Source organism: Alternaria postmessia, assembly GCF_024291825.1.
Source record: "Alternaria postmessia strain BMP 2775 chromosome Unknown scaffold_63, whole genome shotgun sequence".
NCBI lineage: Eukaryota > Fungi > Ascomycota > Dothideomycetes > Pleosporales > Pleosporaceae > Alternaria > Alternaria postmessia.
This window is the reverse complement of record NW_026260136.1, coordinates 41,376-63,132: the sequence shown is the minus strand read 5'-3', so window position 1 is coordinate 63,132 and position 21,757 is coordinate 41,376. Positions and strand designations below refer to the sequence as shown.

Genomic DNA, 21,757 nt, shown 5'->3' with positions numbered 1-21,757 from the left:
CTCTTACTATGTGATTAGTCTTGGCAAGTCTCTATACTACTATGACGTCCGCACAAGGGCACACTGTCTATAGCGGACTTGTGCCACACGTCAAAGTAGCAGGAACTAAGCATGAAGCATGATATAATGGAATTGCATAATATCCGTAGAGAAAAAGACTATACTCTAGTCCTCGCGCTCATTAAAACACCATAACTCCCTACCCACCCAGGAAGACACACTTGTGATATACGCACAAAGACGACACCAACCCAATCAACAAGAAAAAGCCGATCCTGGCTCACCAAGCGCGCATCTCCACGCTCAATGTCCACTTCATATCCCCACGTGTACACACCACCTCTCAAGCACCACCCTGCCTACCCGTCGTGGTAGCAGTGCTAGGCTGATCGTTGTTCCAGGTAAGGTACGTATGATCACCAAGTTTCCTCGGCTTAATGAGATGCGTAGCCAGAAACACCGCGCCCAATAAGATGCAAATACCGCCCACAACAAGGTATGCGATACCGAGGAACGGGTTCTTGCCGCCCATGACGGTGCGCGTAGAGATGAGGATAGATTTGGTACCGCTGTACTTGTCGACGGGGAAGCCTATACACACATGAACATTAGTGTCTTGTCTTTAAAAGAAACAAAGGAAGGAAGGAAGGAAGGCAAAAAAAGAGGAATAAGTAGATCCAAAAACTTACGATCATAAATCTTCAACCGATACGTCCCCGCACTCAACTCATCGTTATCATTCCTCTGATACAACTTACTAAACGTCGGCAACCCCGCCGTCCGCATCCAAACCTGAAACTGCTCCCACGTGTGCAAATCCGGCAAGGACCCATTATACCTCCCATTCGGATACTGCTGCTGCCAGTTCGGGGGAGGCACCACATCCTCGGGCTTATATTTGGTCTTGCCATACAAGTCCCCTTCGTGCGACCAACTCGTTCCTTCAACCGTCATGGTGTAGTTCTGGCCACTAGCAGAATCAGATCCACCCGCGGGATTGGCGAGCGTCAGGTTGGAAAACGTGTCGTTGAACATGGAGTTTGCAATGAGGCCGCAAGGGTAGTATGGCAAGCCTGTTTCCGGGTCGTTATCGAGCGGGGAGCAGTCGCCTGAGCTGAGATCGCTCGCGCTACGGACGTCGCCTTTAAGCTGGTCGATATCAACACTTTTGACGTATCGGCGATGGTTCTGGTAAAAGTTTGTGAGGCGGTAGTAGAAGAGAATGGGCGGCTTGATGGCTTCCGGGATAGTGAAGCTCAGGATGCACACGTTTGTTTCGAGCGAGACGCCAGATTCAAACGTGTAGTTCTCGCGGCCCCATCCCCACATGGCCGCTGGGTCGGCATTCGATTTGAACGTCGAGGAGACGCGGCCGGACGGAATGGATTCGAGCTGGTTTTCGGCCGTGGGGTCGAAGTTGGTCGAGTCTTGGCGGGGCGCGGTGGTGTTGCAGTTTGTGTAGTCGATTGAGATCTCCTGGACCTGGAGGGGGGGAGAGGTTGTCAGCATCGACGCCCTTGTGCTCACGTATACCGTTTGGCTCTTCGTACCTGCGCACTAGCATACAACAGCAGCCCACCGATGGGCGCAAAGATTACCCCGACGATGAAGAAGAGAGGAAGGACGGTCTTCGGCGTTAAGATGGGCCTGTTGCGCGGTCAGTCGTGATGGTAATGCGTCTCCGTGCCTTGCACCTACTGCCATGCTTTCAAACGCTGCTGCCTGAACGCGGTATCTATTTCCCTCGTCAGTACATCCTCCTCCGGCATACTATGCGCACATGTGTGCGCGCCCAGGACTGTTCTTACTCGGCGGCCTCCTGCTCTTCGTCTTCTTCGGCTCTTCGCGGTTAGGGTCCTGACTGCTTATCGAGTCGGTATGCTCGACCTGGTCTGTTCGCGACATGGTGGTGTATCCGCGCGACTCGGCGGTCGACTGGTGGAGGGAGTGATTGTGCGGTCGTCACCGGAGAGAGTTGGTGAGAACGCGCGGGTTTGAGGTCGGCCAAGCCGTTGTCCCAAATTAGTGACAGAGCGAGCGGCCGCGCCACGCCTGCACGCCTGCGGAGCTTACACGTCCCCGCTTCCGGGGACCCTGAACTTGAACCGCTCTCACGGACATATCACGGACTCGTCGTCATTACACACCCGGAGCAAATGCGCACTACTCTGCTCAATTGGCTTTTCCACGCAGACATTGCAGTAATCACTTTCAATGCACGGCGCATGTTCATCGTCGTGATACTAACATGATTGTATTCTGATCTATCGCTACCAATTCATAACAAAGCCTGCATTTGCGGCGACAACGGGTGTGAGCTGAGGGGTATCGCATGCCGTGGAATAAAACCAAAATGGTAGTAGAGAAGCCCAAAAACGCCGTGGGAGAGCAGTGCCCAGTCCCAAACACCTATCCATGCCAACAGTGATATCCATAACGCCCATCGTAAATCATGCCAGAGGAAGACAACCCTGAGTCCCCTCCGTATTGTTCATATCAGTCTTATCCAAGAAAAGCGGACTCGAACATTGAGCCGCGAAGATGCGATGAACAAATTGATGCATCGTAACCAAGGAAAACGTAAAATAGGAATAAAAAGAAAAAGGGTACCGTGTGCTATATATCCCATGTTTGCGATGCGAATCGTTCAGAGATACTGGCGAAAGTACTCCGGATTGAACCAGCCCACACGATCATACGACTGCCACAACTTACTAGCTTTGTTGACGTCAATCTTGCACGCCTGCTGCGCATCCGTCTTGCGGAACTCCTTGCCAATCTTGAGTGCCTCGATGCGAGCCTGGAAGATTCGTCGCTTGCTCGTAAGATACGTGGCGCAGTTGAGGCGGAGCGTGCCAGCGAGGTTCAACTCAGCCTCGTGCAGAAGATCACGATCGGGATCGTCGGCCAGTGACAACGCTTGCCCTTTCCACTCAGCCTTGAGGATCTTGGTGTTGCCCTTGGGCAGCGTATCAAGCGGTGGCGAGTAATCTGGAATCGCGTTGTAGTCGGAGTCGTCGCGGTTGGTGGCTGGTCGGGAAGGCTTGGGGGAGGCTGACTTTGGTGAGGTGGTGGTAGTCATGATGGTGTCGAAAGAGTCGTGGATTTGTGTGAGAGGCGTGCGCTTGGCCTTGGGTGCAGCGCGAGGAGTGCGAGGAGGCAGCCGGGGAACAGCGACCTTGGGCTGGCGGGGCCGCGACGATGGGGCAGGTGCAAGCTTCTTCAAGGGCGAGCGTTTTTGCACGCCGGTTGGCTTGCCGTAGTAGCTGTCGAAGCGTCGCTCCTGAGCCCACCACGCTTTCGGATCCTTCTTGGCCAAGGCGAAGACATTGGAGACGAACGTGGCGGTCAATTCGTAGTCTGCGCGACTCGGCTTGCTCTCTAGCTGTGCGTAATCCTTGGAGTTCATGTGCGCGGTGATGGCCTCTTGCGAGGCTGACTCGGATGACTCCTCGGGGAACAGCGGCATGTCAGCAATGGGAGCCGCTGCATCGACCGGAGCGAACAGCTGGGGGTCCCGCGTGCATTGTTCGTCGGCGCTCTCCATGTTCTCCTTTTGTGCCTGTGTGTCGTATGGCGAGATTGGCGGAGAGGCGTAGGCGATGCGGTGCGCGGCTGCTGCCTGGAGGGTCATGTCGGGGCTGTTGGCAGACTTGGAAGCTCCTGAATTGAACGACGAAAAGGGCGATTGAATAAATGCAGGCGGAATTGATGTGCCAAACGACTCTGATCGCTTCATCTCAGGGGGCGAGAGGAGCGAGGAAACGGTGAGTCGATTGCTCGGGGGCGTCTTGTAGGGCGAGTTTGCCATTGCGTGGGTGGGTGTGGGTGTGGGAAGTTTGTCCTTGGTAAGAGCGCAACGTCGGGGGCGGTAGCGGTATTTGACTACTTGGTTGCGTCCAGGCAGCCGCAAGAAAATGCTGCGTTGGTAATGCGAACAATGGTTGAAGGGGGGGGATGCTTCAATTGGTACGAGGTATGTGAGTGGAAGCTGTGGCAGGCAGCCTTGGTTGAGTAAACGGCTTCGCCACAGTTATATCGTCAGGTGCGAGCAGGCGCAAACGTGACCGTGGAACCCGGCAGAATGGTCCGACCGACTGCTTAGACCAGCTTGTTCAGTGATGAATTAGTAACCCTAGCTGCGAACTGACAGTGCGGAGATAGGACGAGTTGAATTGGATGGTAGGTTAGTCGTCCCGAAACAGACGGGGTGGGCGGCGGAGTTATAAGAAGCACCACCCAAGGTCGTCGGGGTTTCAGCAGGCTACAGGATTGCGAACAAGGCCAGTGTGACTCTGCTTTTGAGACACTGCGGCCCATGTGCTAGCGAACCAGACAAAGAGGGTGTGCGGTTGGCGCGTGCCAGGCTCTCCTCCTCCCCCCAGGCCAGGCATCATCCATATGAGGAGCGCCCGTTGCGCGCGGCCGGCAGCTGACGAATGCGGGCGGCCAAGAAGTGAATAGAAGGAAGACGAAGGGGGCTCCAATTAGAGCGGCCAATTGCAGGGCGACGCCTGAGGCGGAGCTTGTGCGGACATGGAGCGAGCAATGGGCTCGTCGCAGTCAGAGTTGAGTCACTGTAGCTGCACAGTTGCTGAGCAATTACTTGTCGCTCCGTCTATGCAAACCCGGCTAGCCCGCACGAGTCGGGGCCGACTCAATGCATTCCCGACATTTGCATTGTCTCGTCATGAGTAGACTATACACGTTTCCTGCTGCCATTGATGAGCTTTGTGACTGGCCTCTTGCCATTGCATCTGTCTGGTACCGAATTGCATACCACTGCCCACCATTGCCCTACCATTGGGCGCCCAATTCCCAGCCAGCGTGTCACAGCAGCGCCCAATCCCATACCACTCTACACATCGCTTCCGGTCGACAGTCACCGCTTCCGTCATCTTCCATCTTTGCCTCGTACGCTATGCGCAGTCTGACCGCCGTCAATAATGCAAACATGACTATCCCGCATGCTCCACATCCTAGCTGACCCTGCGCTTGACCTGCCAGAGAAACTCAATTCACTGCAACTGCCTTTCAAGGCGAGTGGCGCACTGATTGGGTCTGTCTCTGCATGGATCTGACCCCCCTTCTCCGTCAGCGGCGGTTACCGAAGACTTGCTCACCGAGTTCTGTGGAATAGCGGTGCCCGTTCATGGTCTTGTGACATGGCCTCTCTCTCAAGCGGCTGTAGTGCCAACGCCACTGGCGCAGGCGCTGCACAATTGCACCAGCGCCGACTAGAAGGTTCACTCAGGGCACGCCAATGTCTCGCAGCGGGTAGACAGGCGATGTCTGCATCGTTAGCACCAACTGCGGTACGTTCCCGCCCATGTGTTATCGATTGCTCATGTCGCTCTTTTTGCATGTGAAAGTCCCCGAGCTCAGCAGGACATAATAGCTAGTAGGTCATCTACACAATGACGCCTCAATCATCTGAACACCTCCCACACAACTCCGCACACAGCAGCTCACGGGGCAATCAGTCCACACACCATCTCCCGGTTCGTCCAAGGTCATCCTTTAGAATATTCCAGGGTGTCTTATCGTCGTTATCGTGTCTGTGGGGGAGGGGGTTCTAGCATACCCCTCAACCTCTCTTTGTATTCTCCCCGCCCAGCGCTGTTACCGCCCAAATTGCCATCTGACCTCAGCCGCCCGATACCGTCTTTTGCCTTGACAGCCCTCGCTCCATATCGACATTCAAGGAACATCGCTTCCGCCATACCCCTCACTCATCTGTATAGTTCCGCCGGACAACTGCACGGCCCAGACCGATGCCGAGTAGGTTCCGCGGCCAAAGCAAATACAATGCTAATCGACAACTGACTCGATATACTTTGCCCGTGCGAATGAAAGCGTATCGATGGCGATGCGAAACCACGCCATGATCGAACACCATCACATACGTCTCATCAGTCTAGAAGGTCTGGCCATGTGCGCTTCTGCGCCGTGCGGGTAGATCTGCGCATCCCAGCGCTGCCCTCCCAAATCTGGTCAGCCGACTGCGAACCGATAGGACAATGCGACCAGATGACTTGCTGCCCCATCTTCGCAAGTTCCACAGGGCACCAGTTCCTGCATCACTGACCCCGCTAGACATGCCATTCCTGTTTGAGTTGTCAACAATGGGGGGTGCTGCAGGACCTTGTTTCATGGTGGACATGGTTCTCGCAAAAGCAGTTTGTTGGCGTCCCTTTGATTACCACACGTTGTGAGATGATGTCATGCAGGCGCCAGGTTCGCCCTGCATGGGTATTGCATTTGAATACCGCCGAAAATAGACGGCGAGGCGACCTGTCAGCAGAAGCAGGCTGCAGGCACATACGCAGTGCGTAGTAAGACGTGGTGTCGAATTGGCCAACAATCTCAGCGTATACGATGTAAGCAAGGGCATTGGAGAGCCGGCTGCTAAATGACGCAATATACGTGCCCGCTGGCAGATACCAAGACTTGAATACGTACTCGTGAGATCAGAATGTCGATAATGTCATTGTAGGCCTGGACACCGGAAGCTGCCGGATCACGTTACCTGGCCCATCTCACGTGGTTCTGTGGACTGAGCGTCGCGCCTTCCCGTACTCCCGCGTTCCCGTCGCGACTGCTCCGTTATGTGTGCCTTGGTCTCCGTGGTGCGGAGAGTCCTTGAAAACTAACGTGTCTTGGAGATGGTCTAGGTTTTCTTTTTAATCGACAGATAAGTCATCGGGATAGCGCAGTCTTTACAGATAGACTATCTTAACAATCTCCATCACAATGAAGTAGTGGTGATGCCAACGCAGGACAGCACAATGCGATTGAACAACCAAGTATAACATTTCTATAAAGGTAGGTTTTCAGAACACTAGATGTTTTCAACGGTACCTAGAACATAAAAAGCGATACCAAATGGTTGCAAATACATAACGCTTATTTGTAGGATAGAGAATCAAAGTCAATCTCCTCTTTGCGACGTCTAAAGCGCACCATATTCCTAGGATCAAGGCACGTCTGGTCCCCAGTCTGGACAAACGGCTCCAAGTTTGATCCCGGTAGAAGCTCCCAGTCGTACTTTGTTAGGATATGGCAAAGCGCAATTTTTACCTCGAGAGCAGCAAAGAAACGTCCAGGGCATGCGTGAATTCCGTGGCCAAAGGTGAGGTTTTCGGGGCTAGTAGTAACAAGGAGCGCCTTTGTAGAATTACTAGTGTCTTCGCGCATCCGAAGGTATCGATAAATGTCGAACTTGTCTGGATTCGGGTGCACCTCTGGATCAAGCATTGCGTGTGCATCCACCGCAAGACGATCGCCCTTGTTGATAGTAAGACCGTTGGAGAGAACAACCTTCTTCTCTGCAATTCTTTTCATGGCGACTAGTTTGCAACAGTCAGTAAACCAGATGCTGATATTCCAGGAAGATTGAAGGTTGAACATCACTTACGCATCTGTAACGGCTTCATTCGCTGTGTTTCCTTGAGCGCACTATCCATGAGCTTCAAATTAGCGATTGAGGCTTTGGAAAACCCCTCAGCGCCGAGAACGGATACAATCTCCGCCCTCAAGTCATCGATAAGATGCGGCTCGTTTCCAAGACGCATAATAACCTGACTAAGCAAGTCAGAAGTCGTGTGGATGGCGGCGATGGTAAGAAGCATCTGGTATGCAGCAGGGTCATACGCAGCTCCCTGGCTCTCTTCCTGAAGCCACTCCAATGTGTCTTCGAAGACCGGAACTGGCGTACCCATCTTTCTGGCTTCAGCCTTCATCAGCTCCCTCTCCTCCAGAATCGGTCTAAGAATAGCGCGGATGCCATCGAGCTGCCGAAGGACTAGTTTGGCATCTTTTGAAACCCATGGGATCATGAAGTGCAAGTACCTGGGCCATGCAAGAAAACTCTTCGTGGATTCGACAGCAGTGACGACGTATTCTTTTGATAGCCTGATCCAGGTTTCATTGCGGCAAAGTTTGTCTCCAAGGAAAATCTTTGATGACAGGCGGGACACAACGTTAAGTATGTCGTTTGTGATGTTAGTCTCTTTCCACTCTAGCAAACTGTTAGTCTGCGTAAAACGTACGCAATTTCACCCATACCTGAAGAATCGCCAAAGACGACATCGAGAGCGAAAGAGGTCTCATCAGAGAGTGGCTTCGATGTAAAATCTGTGGTACAGTTAGTGCTGCGCTTTACTTGGTACAGTCTCCACGAACTCAATTGTTTAGTGAGTTGTTTCTTGATTACTTTCTGTACAAGATCCCTCTTATCGCCAAGGGTACCAAAAGGCTCAAAGCCAGTTAGATAGCCGTGGAAATCCTACCGCCTGAGTAAGCATGACATTGTTCGCAAAACAGGTCTGTGTGCCTTACTTGTGCAAAAGTTGTGCCAAAGTGTAAAGCTTTTTCATTACGGATCATTTGAGCGTACGAAGGCGGGAGGACAAGCATCTCTCCAACATTGGTGATTAGTCTGTAAGGCTGCTTGCCGTATCGCTTTCTGGCATTTTCCACGACCTCGAGCCCGTGTGTTATGAATTCAAGTTGACGAGAAAACGCTGTCTTGAAGCGGTCTGGGGGATTCGCGAGAGGGATTTTCGATTTGTTGGAGGCGATAATGACGAGCGAAATCAGAGCTACAACACCAAGTGATACTGTAGTAATGATTGGCATCGACATCGTGGTCATATCCAAGGATAGCGATTCCAACATAGGAACAAATGAGGGCTTGGGGTTCGTCATATCTGCGAATAGAGGTGTTGATCAAAACGTTGATGAGAGTGCTCCCTAGATAGCAAAAGTCTGGCGCTTCTTATAGTCAAGAACCCGCGGGGATTTGGCTCGGTGATACAAGACGAAATCTTTTGCGTCACCATGCAGTCGACCCTGTAGCGTAAATTGCTAAGTGTAAAACCTTTTGCTATTTTCGAATGTACCCGGAAGATTATGGGTTCCCTAGGCAAGTCTTGACAGGGTATATCAGAAACACAGACGCAGCCAAGGCTCAGTACCACATGCTGTGAATGACAACTACACAGAACAGAATGGCAGTATTCCAGCGAGATATAGTAGTCGATGTCTCAAAAAACCTTTTCCTCAATTCATTACATCAAAAGCAAACATTCATGTATGCCATTATGCGTTTCCTTATCGTGTACTTAGGTTTGGGTGCAGAGCAGACCCCACAACAGCTGCTCTAGTGTCCACATGTACTTTCAAGGAGTATAATCATATGATTGTCACACATACGTACCTCTAGCGATTCGTCCGGAGCGTTAAAAGTATCCTAGGACCCAAGCAGTCGTACGGTGCGTCCCGCAATGCTAAGTGTCCGAGATCGTCTCTTACGGGGCCTCATATGGTACGAATGAATCATTTTGGCACATAGATTGAGGTTTGTTCAACAGTAGTTACCCTATACAGATCGTCTGATTTGCGTGTCTAGTCTATTCAGGTCTGTGCATTCATCTATAAGATCCCTGGACGATGAATAATCGGACAGGTAATGCACCGAAGCTAACGGCTAACTGCGCAAAGTGGGTCTCTGGCCCCACCCGTCTTTCTCCAAGCTGAAACGGATCCCCAGATTCTTGAGGTGGCTATTTCAACCTCGCCTTCACACCCAGTTGATACTTCACGAATCTTCCGTTGATCTTCACTCAACTACACGAGTCTGGACTTATGACCATTAGTTCTCACTGATTTTCAAAACACTTCGTCTTTTTCATAACACTCTGCATCTTCCCTGAGTTATATTTCCGGCGAGTGTGTGTTCGTATCTTGAACAACACTTTCGACGAGATAGAGGCCTTGAACTGCTCGACACTGCATTCATCACGTACCGCCATACGCTCAATTGTAGCCTTCTCTCGAACACGGTCGACCATATTATTCCAGAGCTGACTGCGTCAGTTCAGATAGAGCGCGCGCAAATGAGTCTCAAGCCAAAATCGCACCCCTCCCAGCCCTTATGACCGCCTTGTTCAGTATGAGGCGCGATTCGGGGTCCCAATCGCCCTGGAATGAACTTGGCGCTACAGTGCCCGTACGCCATGTAAGCCATCCCACCGATGTGGGACAACTAGAAAGATGATACTGTATAGCACTGCGCAAAAGCTATTATCGCGAGAATCTCTAGTATATCACTATATAGAAACTTGTGCAGCTTTTTTACTATCTCAACCTCGCTGGTATCTTGCTTGTACCGCCGCTTTTGGAAACTTTAGGTAGGGGAGACGCAGCCAGAAGACCAGTGTCGACACCACTTGTTGTAACAACAACACAACGACACTTTCTAGGATTTCAACTAGTCTTGTGTAAGGAAGGCTTCCCGCTTACTTTTATCGTATGCATCGTAACTTCTCGGTGCAGTCGCAGCGTCGCGTTGCTGCTTCTTGAGCACTCGTTGCGCAGCCAGCTCTGTGCGCTTTCTTCGCTTCGTGACGCTCCTCAGCGGCTTGTTGTCGAGCCACCTCTAAGTGTAACGAGGGACGCCCTGGAGCTGAGACGCACTAGGCTAGAATAGGAGAAAACGACAGCTACGCTAGTTGTAGATCTTCAACGGATGCCGCTCTACATAACGTTAGGTAAACATGTTATGTTAGTAAAGCACCCTGCTAAGAAAGGATGCTGCTTTACATCACGTTAAGCAACATGTTGTTTTCAGTAAAGCCCCCTGATGAGAACGGCATGCGTATCGAAACCACTCATGCTCTAGCAGCCACTGGCGCGACCCTCTTCCTTACGGCCCGAAACACAGCTGAGCCTCAGTCCGTCCTCGACACTAACATTACCCTTTGTCTCCATCCAAGCATTACGGCTCTCCTGCAACACCTTCAGTATCTCCCCTACATTGCTCACACGAATAGAGATCGACTTTACCAATAGATGACCAGCTGGATCCAACAGCCCAGGCCAAAAATACCTATCAGCCCTAACAACTGCGCGGCACAGTCGCCTAAGCCGATTGTCGATCTGGACAAGGAGCGGCGGATACATCTTGAGTTCGCGATCGTGCAAGTCACCTTCCTCAAAATCATAGCGGTAGTAACTTTGGATCTATCCCTCTCCGAGACCATACTGTTTATTCCGCAGATCCAAGAGCAAACTTAACAAGACTGCATTATGCAACTGTTCGATAGATTTTCGACGGCTACTCAGAAGCCGTATTCTTCAAGTTGGTAACAGTAGCAAACATCAAACTCTTGATCCCACCCAACCCTCTCTCATTCAACCACTGCAACACAAAGACCTTGTACCCATTTGCACCCTCCCAGTCCACGCCCACACCACCCTCCTTCTTAAGCAATGCCAGGCTCTTCTCACCAACAGGTCCAGTGTGATACTTGTTGATCATTTCCTCGCCCACCTTGCCAATTTCCCGCCTCTCCATCGCACGCCACGCCGCAGCAGAGAGCGACGTCAAGCACGGATTGAATGACAAGGTAAACGCACCTGCAATAGCATAGTTTCGGTCCACAGTTTTTAGGTAGTTGTCGAGTGTGGAGCGAAGTCCGTCATGGCAGTACAAGCCCTTTGACTTGTCTTTTTGCGCAACAAGGCCGCGAGATACCCATACGAGGTTGTACAAGTCGCGCAGACACTGGTTGAACGTATCGGTAACTTCTGGTGAGTAATATACCTTGACTGGCTTGGGATGCGCGTCAAAGGCTGACTTGTACGTGCCGATGATGCCGCATATGCGGGAAAGAGTCGTCGCGGACGTGTCTTGGGCGAGCAGGTAGACAAGATGCATAGGCGGTAAATGGATCGGGATGACGTGTGGGTTCGAGGAGGCGCTGAGGTGTTCGTAGAAGGAGAGGATGGATGATGTGAGGTCGATGCCAGAACCTGGTGGGACGGATAGAAGAGCCGAGGTGAACAAGTCCCTCACATGCTCCATTATGTCTTCCAATACTTCCTGGCCCGCTTCTCGTATGTCTTCGGAACCCGTGGAAGTCATGTTGATCTGATTTACCAGTAGGGCTGTGTAGAAGTCGACTAGCGTCGCGTATGCTGAGATTCCCTGGGTTGCTAGGGCAGATTCAATATGCTTGAAATAGGATCTATAGTCCGCATTGAAGTCATAAACCTGGAGGTAGGAGACAAGTCCCAACACAGTAGCACGGTCTTGCTGTCCGTTCCATACCGGCAGATATTTGAGGAGAAAGGCTCGTGCTGGACGATGTAGTTTCTTCGTGAATCGAGCGTACCTCAGTAGCCCATCGAGGATCTCAGATAGGTGTTGAGCGTTCCCAGTGCCTTGTCGGTATTCCTCGAATTGTTCTTCTAGACATGCTGCGAGCCACGTTCTCAGTCGAGCGGTGTTGATCGGCGATGGCTTGAGGGCGATGTATTTCTGTAGTAATGGGTCCGTGAGGACCGCTACCAGCTGACCCGGTGGCTCTATCCTGTCGAGCTTTTCGACAAAGTCGTCCACACCATCAATACCCTCGAGGGTTACCGAGTTCTGTCATACAACGTCAATGCTTTCATGGTGAAAAGAGCACGTTTTCACGTACCTCTGTCGCATGATAGGTATGCACGTCTGGAATCACCGATTCTTTGCTACCTTTGAGTCTCCTTCGCAGCACCTTGAACCCGTGCTGCCTATCCGCGTTTGAGTCATCTTCCGCCACGCTGGCCTCTTGGATTGCGAGGATCCTGGCTTGCCATTCGGAATCCGGTCGCTATCAAGTTAGCCCGCGTTCAGCAGTGTGACGGTGCATTGCGGGGGAATGGTGTGGAGGATCCAAGGTAACATCTATGGTGACACGAGGGACGGGTACTCACCGGAGCGAACGACTTTCGGCTCGTGGATGTGCTACCGAGAATGATATCTGGATAGTAATCCTTATAAACACGGAGAAGACCTTGGAGCGCTGGTTCATTACCGAGGCCGCGAGATAGCTCGAGCCTGTAGTAGCGTTAGTCGTCGCTGTCGAAATTCTCTTCCTGCTAGTGGTGTCATGCGTACAGTTGCTGTATCCGGAATGGCTTTACGTGCTTTCTGCGAGTGATGAGGGAGAGTAGATGGCACACGGAAGTCCTTCTAAATTAGCACGGATTGGTGTAGTATCTGCTTGGAGCGGCACACCTTATGCTGATCATATCGAGCATGCCAAACAGCACGCCGTACAAGCGAGACAGCACTGTCGGGCTTTCGATAATCTCGTGGATGATAATGAGCCACTTTACAAGGCTGTCTTGTGTACCTGGTGACGGTTTGCCCTTGCCCTGCCCAAGAGCACCAATGATGGTGATGACAACATCGCTTGGGACCTTTTGAGATGGATACAGGTTCTTGATCAAGGTCGTGATGGTTGTTTGGTCTAGTGATGTCTTCACCGACGCGAGCTGAACAATGTCTCGGAGAGCATCCTGGTCAAGACCATTCTCTGAGGCGTAACGGCAGATGACATCGACTATACTAGATACCTTGATTGTACGTTGCTTTGCTGTCGTTCTAGATGCTGCAGGCCTGTGTAAGCACTGTTCCTGAATGGAATCCATAGCCGCATACCGACACTTACCTTGATGCAGTAGGTTTAGCGTCTCATGCAGCGTCGGCTGCTCTTCTGCAGAGTCCATCAGTAGCGGGCCTGGAGCGAAGTCGATGTGAAGTTACAGGTGACGGATAGCATTACATTGTCAGTGCAACATGCATATGCTAAGACAGTGGTCAGCCTGTTGTATGCGCCGTTGGTGATTACGTGGGCGCGTTGTCGCGATGGTTGTTGACACCCTGATCGCGCCTTCCCACTTCCGATCAAGCGAGCAAGCCCCACTAACGACCGCCGCGCATCTCACCCGTCTTCCACCCACATTTCTTCCATCAGCATTGACTCAAACCTCCAGCTGGTGTATTGCAGACCTGGTGTTCATCGCTAGTATTCTAGTCTGGGCACACAACAGCGCGGAAGCCGGTCTAGCTATCCGCAGCTCGTTCACGCTACTTGTGCTTGATTCAATTAATCGTGCAGATATCACCCGCATGTCCGAGCCATCACTGGAGCATGCATCGCAGTTGTCGCCCGCTGCCACATCAGAACCGACCTGTTGTGTTACACAAGAAGCATTAGGTGTAATGAAAGCGGCCCGCGCGGCTCCTACTGGTCAAAAAAGGATGGTCGCCTTGCAGGTCAACGATCAACCTAAGCACGCCTTCTGCAACCTTGACACGAATCGTACTGCCCCCGCATGCTACACTTCCCTTGACCTGTGGTCTATACGCAACGGATGTTGAACTATGTTGTCGACCTGGTTGTTGGCGCTCGCTCCATGTCGAGCGGGACGGCTTCCCTTGGATCTTTGTCATTCTCCATCAGGCCGGCCGATTGGCCTTTAGGATCGCCCTTCAACCTCTTCAGGTCAGTAAACTCACAAGATTACTGTTGCTGGATCCTGGATCGACGTTCAGATGTGGCGTCTTCTATTCTCGGTACACACGATTCCGCTACTACCCGACGCAACCGTCGCCATGCAATCATACGCCCGTTGTGCTCCTCACTGATATAAACCAACACGCCTCGGCAACGCTTCTGTCGTTCCGTTCAAGGCTACGAACTCGATAGCGTAATCCAATCAGCAAGATTCGCACCTATTATGGTTGGGGATGCACTGCTCTATCTACACGCGGAGACAGCATGGCCGAGGTCTTGTACTACATTCTTCATCTTCTTTCTGGTACCACCCCATTATTGCTGCCAATAGTGCTGATATCTAACATCAGAAGCTTGTCCTTAGTTAGACAGGGTGTTCGCATCGTCAGGCACAATCAGCAAGGTTGCAGTCCACTCGGCGATCGATGACCACACAACATTGCTACTTCATCAGAGGGCTTCTGAGATGGCTACATGCAACCTTGGATAGCTGCTTTGTTTTACGCCTGGGTTTTACATCCTGAGCGTTCTACTTCGCTATCGAGTATAGCACCCAACGCATGTTGGCTGCTCGCTTCGGACTGGTACGTCAACGGGTATAGCGTCATTGCGGTGCTTTTTCCCACTCGGGACAATACTTGATTCACCATGAGAGCTAAAGGCTGAGTAGACAAAAGTTCAGGGCTAAGCTGTCGTAGAGCATGCTTGCATAACTCACCGTCTTCTGTCTCGCCCGGGCCACCTACAACTCTCAGTATCGTCTTCTTGTCTTCAACCAGCCTGGAGACAGTCGAACAGTCATTGGCGAAAACCAGAACACACCGCTCAAAATGGCCTCATCCACCTCTTGCGCATCGAAGACAACACAAATCTCATCTACCAACGCCGCCAGGATCGTACGCTGTCCCACGGAAACTATCGAGCGGCTGCGACACCTGAATGAAGCAGAAATCATCACGCTCTTCACCCCATTTGTACCTCATCCCCCATCGACAACACTGGCGAAGGACGTAGATCCTTTCGAGCCTCTGGGCCGAGCCCTGCCACGACAAGTACGACACGTTCCATACCGCTTCGACTACGGCATGACAGAAATGCATGTCGACTTTCTGTCAGCCAGCGGAGCGGTAGTAATTGTCATCTGCGCCACTACCAACGTGATCAACCACCATGGACAGGCCTTTGAACGGCAACTAAAATTCGCACTAGACACGTCGAAGAAGATAGTACACAACAATACTATAGCCAATATTCCGACTATCTTGCTTCTCGTTGATGATGACGCTACTGCCCAAGGATATGTCAATGCGGTGGATAGCTTTCCCGCTGTCGTTGCGGTCAGCGATTATACTACTGTGGCGCTCATGAATGCGGTACGCGTTCTGTTTGGCAACTGAACGGTATCACTGCCCTGGCACTATACCAATCCACAGCCAACATTTATACTGCGACAACCGTGCATACGTCCGCGTCTGATTGAAAGAACACGATCTGAGAGGGACAATCCTTTTATCTGGCGGGTGTTTACCTTCAGCTTCGCAAGATACCATGACTACTGGGTGGAACATACATTGACATTCTTTCATCTTCTCGGCGCTGGTCCTTGATCACTTTATATCATATTCGCGTTGCAAACGGCGTGGTGTACTGTTTCCCTGTCGGATCTCATTTCACTTATAGATATCACTTCTCAACGCAACGAGGATTTTGATGGTGGACTTCTGTCTTACTCCAATCGCGTACGTACCAGCTTACGTCCAATCCAGCATCAACTGCAGACATCGCTACACCTGCAGACTTATGAGACACCCTTACTACTATTCAGTCTCAACACAGCTTCACACCACTCCAAAGAACCTTGGGCCTGGAGGCCAGAAACATGACTCACAGGCATCGTCCAACCTCACTGTTCAAACGCTAGCCGCCCATGTACCATGCGAATCATGCAGTCAGAGCGTGACATGATTGTGATGTGTGCTCCCAGGTGCGCAATGCGTCGTGCGTCATGCATATCACAGTGCATACCGCATCGCCCACGTGAGACGGTCATTGCATACACGCCTCGATACTTTCAACAACGTACTCATATTGTTAATGCGCATGCCTCCGTATAGGCCTGTCAGAATGACGAGACATGGCTGCGACACATGGGGGGTTACGAAGAATGAGAAGCAACCTTGTGATGTAGTTATTAACATTACTATACTTCTAGTACGTCTATAATTCATGCCCTGGCTCGTCCGACGGAAAAGCAGATATAACGCCTCTTTGCGCCCCGTCACTATGCACATATGCTCAACGTTCGAGAATCGATGTCTCAAGCCCATATCTCTGCCCTACCATCCCCCTGTTGACATTCCATCCTTACAACTCCATCATGCCCCTCCCATTCCCCATGGCACCCGCGCCCAACGGCGCATTCGGCATCCCGACATCTTTCGGTGTGGAATTGGCAAGCGCGTCGCGGTTGCCAGAAAGATAGTAAGACATGCGGTTCGCGATAATAGTCAGGTGTTCGGGGAGGTACAGCGACGCGGCGATTATGAGAAGGGAGAGGAGGAGAAAGAGTACCGAGTCTGTCGAAATTGTTAGTTTTTCAAATCTGCAAGCATGTACTAGAGGCAGAGTATGTGTGTGTGTGTGCAGAGGCAGTGTGGCGTTCACAGAGAGAGAGAGAGAGAGAGAGAGAGAGGATAGGGGCGGTGAATCTCCGCATTCGAGAAAACAAGACAAGATGCGGTTTTGCATGCGACGACAAGTCAATGGGGCCAACGTACTGAAGATGAACTTCTCGGTCGAAGTCAACATGTATAGTGAGAATGTGACTTCGTATTGGTACCTCTTGCGCTGGAACCAGCGGAGGAGGGCGGATGGGTAAAGCATTGCGGCGAGGAGGAGCGTGAATGCGCTGGCTAAGAGGAAAGCGGCCAAGAGGACTGTAGTATCAAGCATAGACTTGCGAATCCGTAGAGGAATGCTTTGTGTGCGCAAAAAAAAAAGCTTGTATGAGGGTATCGCAGCTGTAGAGTCGTGTAATGATGATTTGGGCGTGCGCGCGGTGTAGATGATGCCGGGGAGATGAGGAGTTCAGGGACCGGTGGATTCGGAGCAGGGATTGCAATTGATCGCATTGCTCCAGACGAGAGCCTTATGACGCGCGAATCGATAACCAGCGAAACACTATTCGAAGTTTCCAACAACCCACTTTGTACCAACGGACAATCCCAATGCTAATTCCATCGCCAATGGCGCAGCACCCAAATCGTCTGCAACCCTAGTTTAACCAAACTCCACGATGCGCCTCCTCTCCATCACGTCCCTCGCCCGCCTCACCACCGCCACACCTCTCCCTAGCACCACCATTCCCATCCAATGCGCCTACCTCTCCACCACCACCACTCTCCTCAACGGCGGCAAATCCCTACCCCCACGCACCCCCCTCCTCGACACCGACCTCATTGAAAACTTCCTCAAAGGCTCAGGCCCCGGCGGCCAAAAGATCAACAAGACCTCTTCTGCTGTGCAACTCAAACACATACCCACTGGCATAGTAGTCAAATACCAGGACACACGGTCCAGAGAGGTCAACAGGAAGATGGCGAGGAGGATACTGCAGGATCGGATTGAGGAGATGGAGTTGGGCGAGGGTGCGCGAACGAGGGTCAAGGCGAGGGAGAAGAGTAAGAAGAAGGCTAGTAGTGCTAAAAAGGCGAGGAGGAAGTATAGGAAGCTTGCAGAGGGGAAAGAGGGGAAAGAGGGGGAGGAGGGAGAGGAGGGAGAAGGGGAAGGCGTGGAGGGCGTGGGTATGGCTGATAACGAAGAGGGGGCAGAATTGCGGGGAGAGGAAGAGCTGGTCGAAGGTGGTGAGAGGAGTAAGACGGCGGGTGGATGACCATGTGTTCTGTTCACAATTTTGTTATACAAACCACGAAGAGCACAGCATCGTGCTACGAGTCCAGGTCACGACGCGTGTATCAGTGTGGAAGAGGATATATACCCTTCGCAGGCTATGCGCGGGGAGACGCCGAGCCATGGTAGAGATATCACAGCTCGGCTGGGCATGTAAGTTGTAGACCTTGAGGTGGTCAAAACTCTCGGCCCAGCAGCCAAAGTGACAGGCGGCCATGTGTGGATACAATACCCATCTGGGGTGCTTATTGAATGCCATGTCGATCGCATCCACTCGCACGTACACTGCACATGTCAGATATAGGATACAACACAAACTCAGTCACAGAACTCTTGCATGAGACCGATTCTGAGCGCCACATTAGTTCATGCGTCTGATACCTGCTTCCGGTACTGGAGCAACTACACTCGAATCACAAAATGTCTAGTAGCCCACTTTTCTTCAATCTGTCGAAACAAGAGGTATCATTATAGTTACTACAGTAAAGTAGTTGTAAATCATCCGACATGTACAAGAGGAGCTCTTCCAACTACTGTCCAAAAAAAAACGCCCATAAACACCATTGACACAAGCCCAACTAACCAATTCTACGCACCAATAGCCTGCGGGTTCCAGAACACCTGTGCCGGATCAACCTTTTGCTTCAACGCGGCCAACCTGCTGTACACCGCATCACCATAGTACAATTTATGCGCAGTCGCGGCATCGTAACTCGGGTCTACATAGTTCAAGTACGCACCAAAGCTTGTCTGCGGCTGCGCATTGATAATAGCACTGTTGATGCCGTTGATAAAGTTCATCGACGCGCCTCCATAACCGTAGTTCTGTAGCACCCACAGACTATCACGGTCGACGTAAGCCGCGAAATCAGTGTTTTTGCTGTTAATCGCTGATCCGGGACCGCCGTACAAGTTGATGATGATGTAGTATTCTGTCGAGCCGGCTGTCTTGAGGTAATCGTACAGAGCGTTGAGGGCGTTTGATGTCAGACCGCTAGCTTCAGGGACTGTGACTGACTTGGCGAAGAAGTCTTCGTGCTCGTCGTAGCCGGTGAGGGGTTCTTTGATACTGGTTTTGCCAGACACTTTGACCATGTAGTCGTACCAGGCCATGGACTCGACGGTTGCTTCGGCGGTGGGCAGGGTACGGAGCAGCTCGGGTCTGACCTTGGTGTTGAATTCCGAGACCGATCCGAAAAAGGCGCCGGATAGGCTGTAGGAGCCGTAGTTGTCGAGGTAGATGCCGAAGGAGACGCGGTTGTCGACGACGGAAGCATTCTTCGCGACGTCCTGGATGTGCAAGAAGGTGTTGGTCCAGACGCTCTTAGAGTCATGGATTCCAGTGAAGGCGAACTGGAAGTATGTGATGCCAGCGGGCGCGGCGCGTGTCTGGAGGTAGAACTTTGTCACGACGCCAAAGGACTCGGCTGCGCCCTTGATAGCCCAGAAGATGTCGGGGGATTGTGTTGACGAGGCTTTGATGAGGGTTCCATTGGCAAGAACGATGTCGGCTCCAATGACCTGGTCCATGGCCAGTCCCCAGTTGCGCGATGTATGGCCATAACCTCCGTGTGTGTAGTGGCCTCCAATACCAACACCAGGGCAGGTACCCTGGGCTACAGCAGCATTGCCTTGAGTGTAGATGCCGTCACCGAGGTTGCCGAGACGAACTCCTCCGCCAACTGTAGCAACGCCGGAGCTCTTGTCAAGCTTGATAGTCTGGAAAGACTGGAGGTTGATCTGCATGGCGCCATCCTTGCCACCGGAGCTAAAGCTTGCATAAGAGTGTCCACCTGACTTGGCCTGGATCTTGAGACCGGCTTGGGCACCGCATACAACTGCATCCTGAACGTGCTGGTTGGTGGTCGGAAGAACGATGACAGCCGGCTTGAAGGGAACGCGCAGGTTGTAAGGCTCTGAAAGCTCAGAGTACTCAGCATCCGAGGTCATCTTGTAAGGAACATTCTTTCCATTCAAGCATTGGAGAGCAGATCCAGATGCTGTTGATGATGGGGTTGTTGAGGAAGTCTTGCTAGCGCTGCTTTTGATTGTGCTGGATCCTGAGCCGGTGTTGCTGCCGCAGTTTCCAAAGCCAGATTGGCAACCGCTTCCACACTGTCAGAGTCAGTATACGTCCAGTTATGGTGTGCGTTTCAAATACTCACGTATGCGGATGTCGAACCACACCATCCGTTCGCACTGCAGCAGTTGCCTTCAGCGAAACCCAGACATGTGTAGCCATTGGCGCCACCACATGTTGCATCTGGTGATACTTTCTTGGTGGGCGCGGAGGAAGGAGCTGGAGCAGCTTTTGTCGAAGAGGGCTTGACCGTTACTGAAGTTGCTTTTGATGTAGTAGTGCCAGTACATGTGCCAAATGCTGAGTTACAGCTGGCACCGCAGTGGTCGACCGAACTTCCGCACCATCCGTACTGCGAACAGCAGTTTCCGAACGAAGAGCCCTTGCAAGTGAAGCCTTTTGTTCCTCCGCAGCTTCCGTCAGTCGATACAGCTCTCTTGTTGAGCGGTGCAGCTGGTGAGGCGGAGGCCAGGCCGATGGACAGCAAACCTGCTGTGAGGGAAACGAGAAACTTCATGGTGAGTGTATAGAGTGAGATGTCACTTCCGTCTCAAGTTGACCAGGGGAGGTGGTCGTAGATAGGCAACGACCGGATGTAATAGCGCCTGCTGACTGAACGGCAGGAACGATCAAAGACTTGCCAAGGTAGGTAGATAAATGTCGTACACAGGGAAGATTATCTTCTTAAGACCACGACCAATACGAGACATTTGCCTCCCTGGCTGCATCCATCACTCCCGTACCTGCATCAGCCGCACGTCCTACACATAAATACTCCCTCGATCCACTCAACACGAACGAAAACTCATCTGCCCTAGTTCCACCCGGGATTCGGGGCAGGACACCCTGTGTCGATCCTCTGCTGGTGTGCCATCCTGGTCCTAACACGAGCTTACCATGCAAAAGACTGGTAACCCTTGCGCTCGCGACGAAAAGCAAATCTCCATCTCCTGCTAACGTGCCGACGATCAGTTCTCGTGCGAGCACCCTAGTGCACGATGGCGTTACATGGTAAATGAGGACGCTGATGGAAGGCCTGGTGGGGAAGTTGCAGTGGAAAACTCGACGGCGTTTTAGTGGCATCGGAAGGGCAGCCTGAAGCTTCTTCGTTGGCACGGGGAAATGACGTCTGTGTGCCTGTCACTTTCGTATCTCGCCCATCTCCATCCCGAGCTTCTACGGCACTACTCATTAGCTGCAAATGATACGAGCGCGTTTCCGGTAATTTTGCAAGTCGTGCGCTGGGTTAGGCCTTCCAGGCATGAATCTACTGTCATTTGATGTGGAGTCCCGTAGGCCTAGAAACGTTAGCGTGGTCGCCCTATCGGCTGGAAGCGATCATGACCCCTGCACGCCTATTTTTGGCACAACGCGAGATCCGAGTAAGGCAAATGCGATGAACCCGACAACCCAATGTGTT

General features: G+C 51.9%; 8 protein-coding genes across 8 annotated transcripts; 2 read left to right on the top strand and 6 right to left on the bottom strand.

Moving 5' to 3' along the window:
- Positions 1–343: 343 nt before the first annotated feature.
- J4E82_008198 (uncharacterized protein) lies at positions 344–1,905 on the bottom strand (the record flags this gene model as incomplete). Its single annotated transcript, XM_051734433.1, has 5 exons — positions 344–591; positions 690–1,482; positions 1,551–1,647; positions 1,699–1,735; positions 1,809–1,905. 5 exons carry the CDS (start codon positions 1,903–1,905, stop codon positions 344–346), a joined length of 1,272 nt encoding a protein of 423 aa, XP_051585801.1.
- A 742-nt stretch (positions 1,906–2,647) lies between these two features.
- J4E82_008197 (uncharacterized protein) lies at positions 2,648–3,811 on the bottom strand (the record flags this gene model as incomplete). Its single annotated transcript, XM_051734432.1, has 1 exon — positions 2,648–3,811. The coding sequence occupies one exon, from the start codon at positions 3,809–3,811 to the stop codon at positions 2,648–2,650; it is 1,164 nt and encodes a 387-aa protein (XP_051585800.1).
- A 3,095-nt stretch (positions 3,812–6,906) lies between these two features.
- Positions 6,907–8,388, bottom strand: J4E82_008196 (uncharacterized protein; the record flags this gene model as incomplete). The annotated part of the gene is made up of 5 exons (XM_051734431.1): positions 6,907–7,349; positions 7,418–8,020; positions 8,068–8,136; positions 8,185–8,287; positions 8,341–8,388. 5 exons carry the CDS (start codon positions 8,386–8,388, stop codon positions 6,907–6,909), a joined length of 1,266 nt encoding a protein of 421 aa, XP_051585799.1.
- A 2,731-nt stretch (positions 8,389–11,119) lies between these two features.
- On the bottom strand, positions 11,120–13,557 carry J4E82_008195 (uncharacterized protein; the record flags this gene model as incomplete). Its single annotated transcript, XM_051734430.1, has 6 exons — positions 11,120–12,436; positions 12,489–12,656; positions 12,760–12,883; positions 12,944–13,015; positions 13,064–13,439; positions 13,500–13,557. The coding sequence occupies 6 exons, from the start codon at positions 13,555–13,557 to the stop codon at positions 11,120–11,122; spliced, it is 2,115 nt and encodes a 704-aa protein (XP_051585798.1).
- Positions 13,558–15,178: 1,621 nt separating this feature from the next.
- J4E82_008194 (uncharacterized protein) lies at positions 15,179–15,745 on the top strand (the record flags this gene model as incomplete). Its single annotated transcript, XM_051734429.1, has 1 exon — positions 15,179–15,745. The coding sequence occupies one exon, from the start codon at positions 15,179–15,181 to the stop codon at positions 15,743–15,745; it is 567 nt and encodes a 188-aa protein (XP_051585797.1).
- A 967-nt stretch (positions 15,746–16,712) lies between these two features.
- On the bottom strand, positions 16,713–17,300 carry J4E82_008193 (uncharacterized protein; the record flags this gene model as incomplete). Its single annotated transcript, XM_051734428.1, has 2 exons — positions 16,713–16,924; positions 17,126–17,300. The coding sequence occupies 2 exons, from the start codon at positions 17,298–17,300 to the stop codon at positions 16,713–16,715; spliced, it is 387 nt and encodes a 128-aa protein (XP_051585796.1).
- A 343-nt stretch (positions 17,301–17,643) lies between these two features.
- J4E82_008192 (uncharacterized protein) lies at positions 17,644–18,240 on the top strand (the record flags this gene model as incomplete). Its single annotated transcript, XM_051734427.1, has 1 exon — positions 17,644–18,240. One exon carries the CDS (start codon positions 17,644–17,646, stop codon positions 18,238–18,240), a length of 597 nt encoding a protein of 198 aa, XP_051585795.1.
- Positions 18,241–18,845: 605 nt separating this feature from the next.
- On the bottom strand, positions 18,846–20,854 carry J4E82_008191 (uncharacterized protein; the record flags this gene model as incomplete). Its single annotated transcript, XM_051734426.1, has 2 exons — positions 18,846–20,372; positions 20,423–20,854. The coding sequence occupies 2 exons, from the start codon at positions 20,852–20,854 to the stop codon at positions 18,846–18,848; spliced, it is 1,959 nt and encodes a 652-aa protein (XP_051585794.1).
- Between the last annotated feature and the right edge of the window lie 903 nt (positions 20,855–21,757).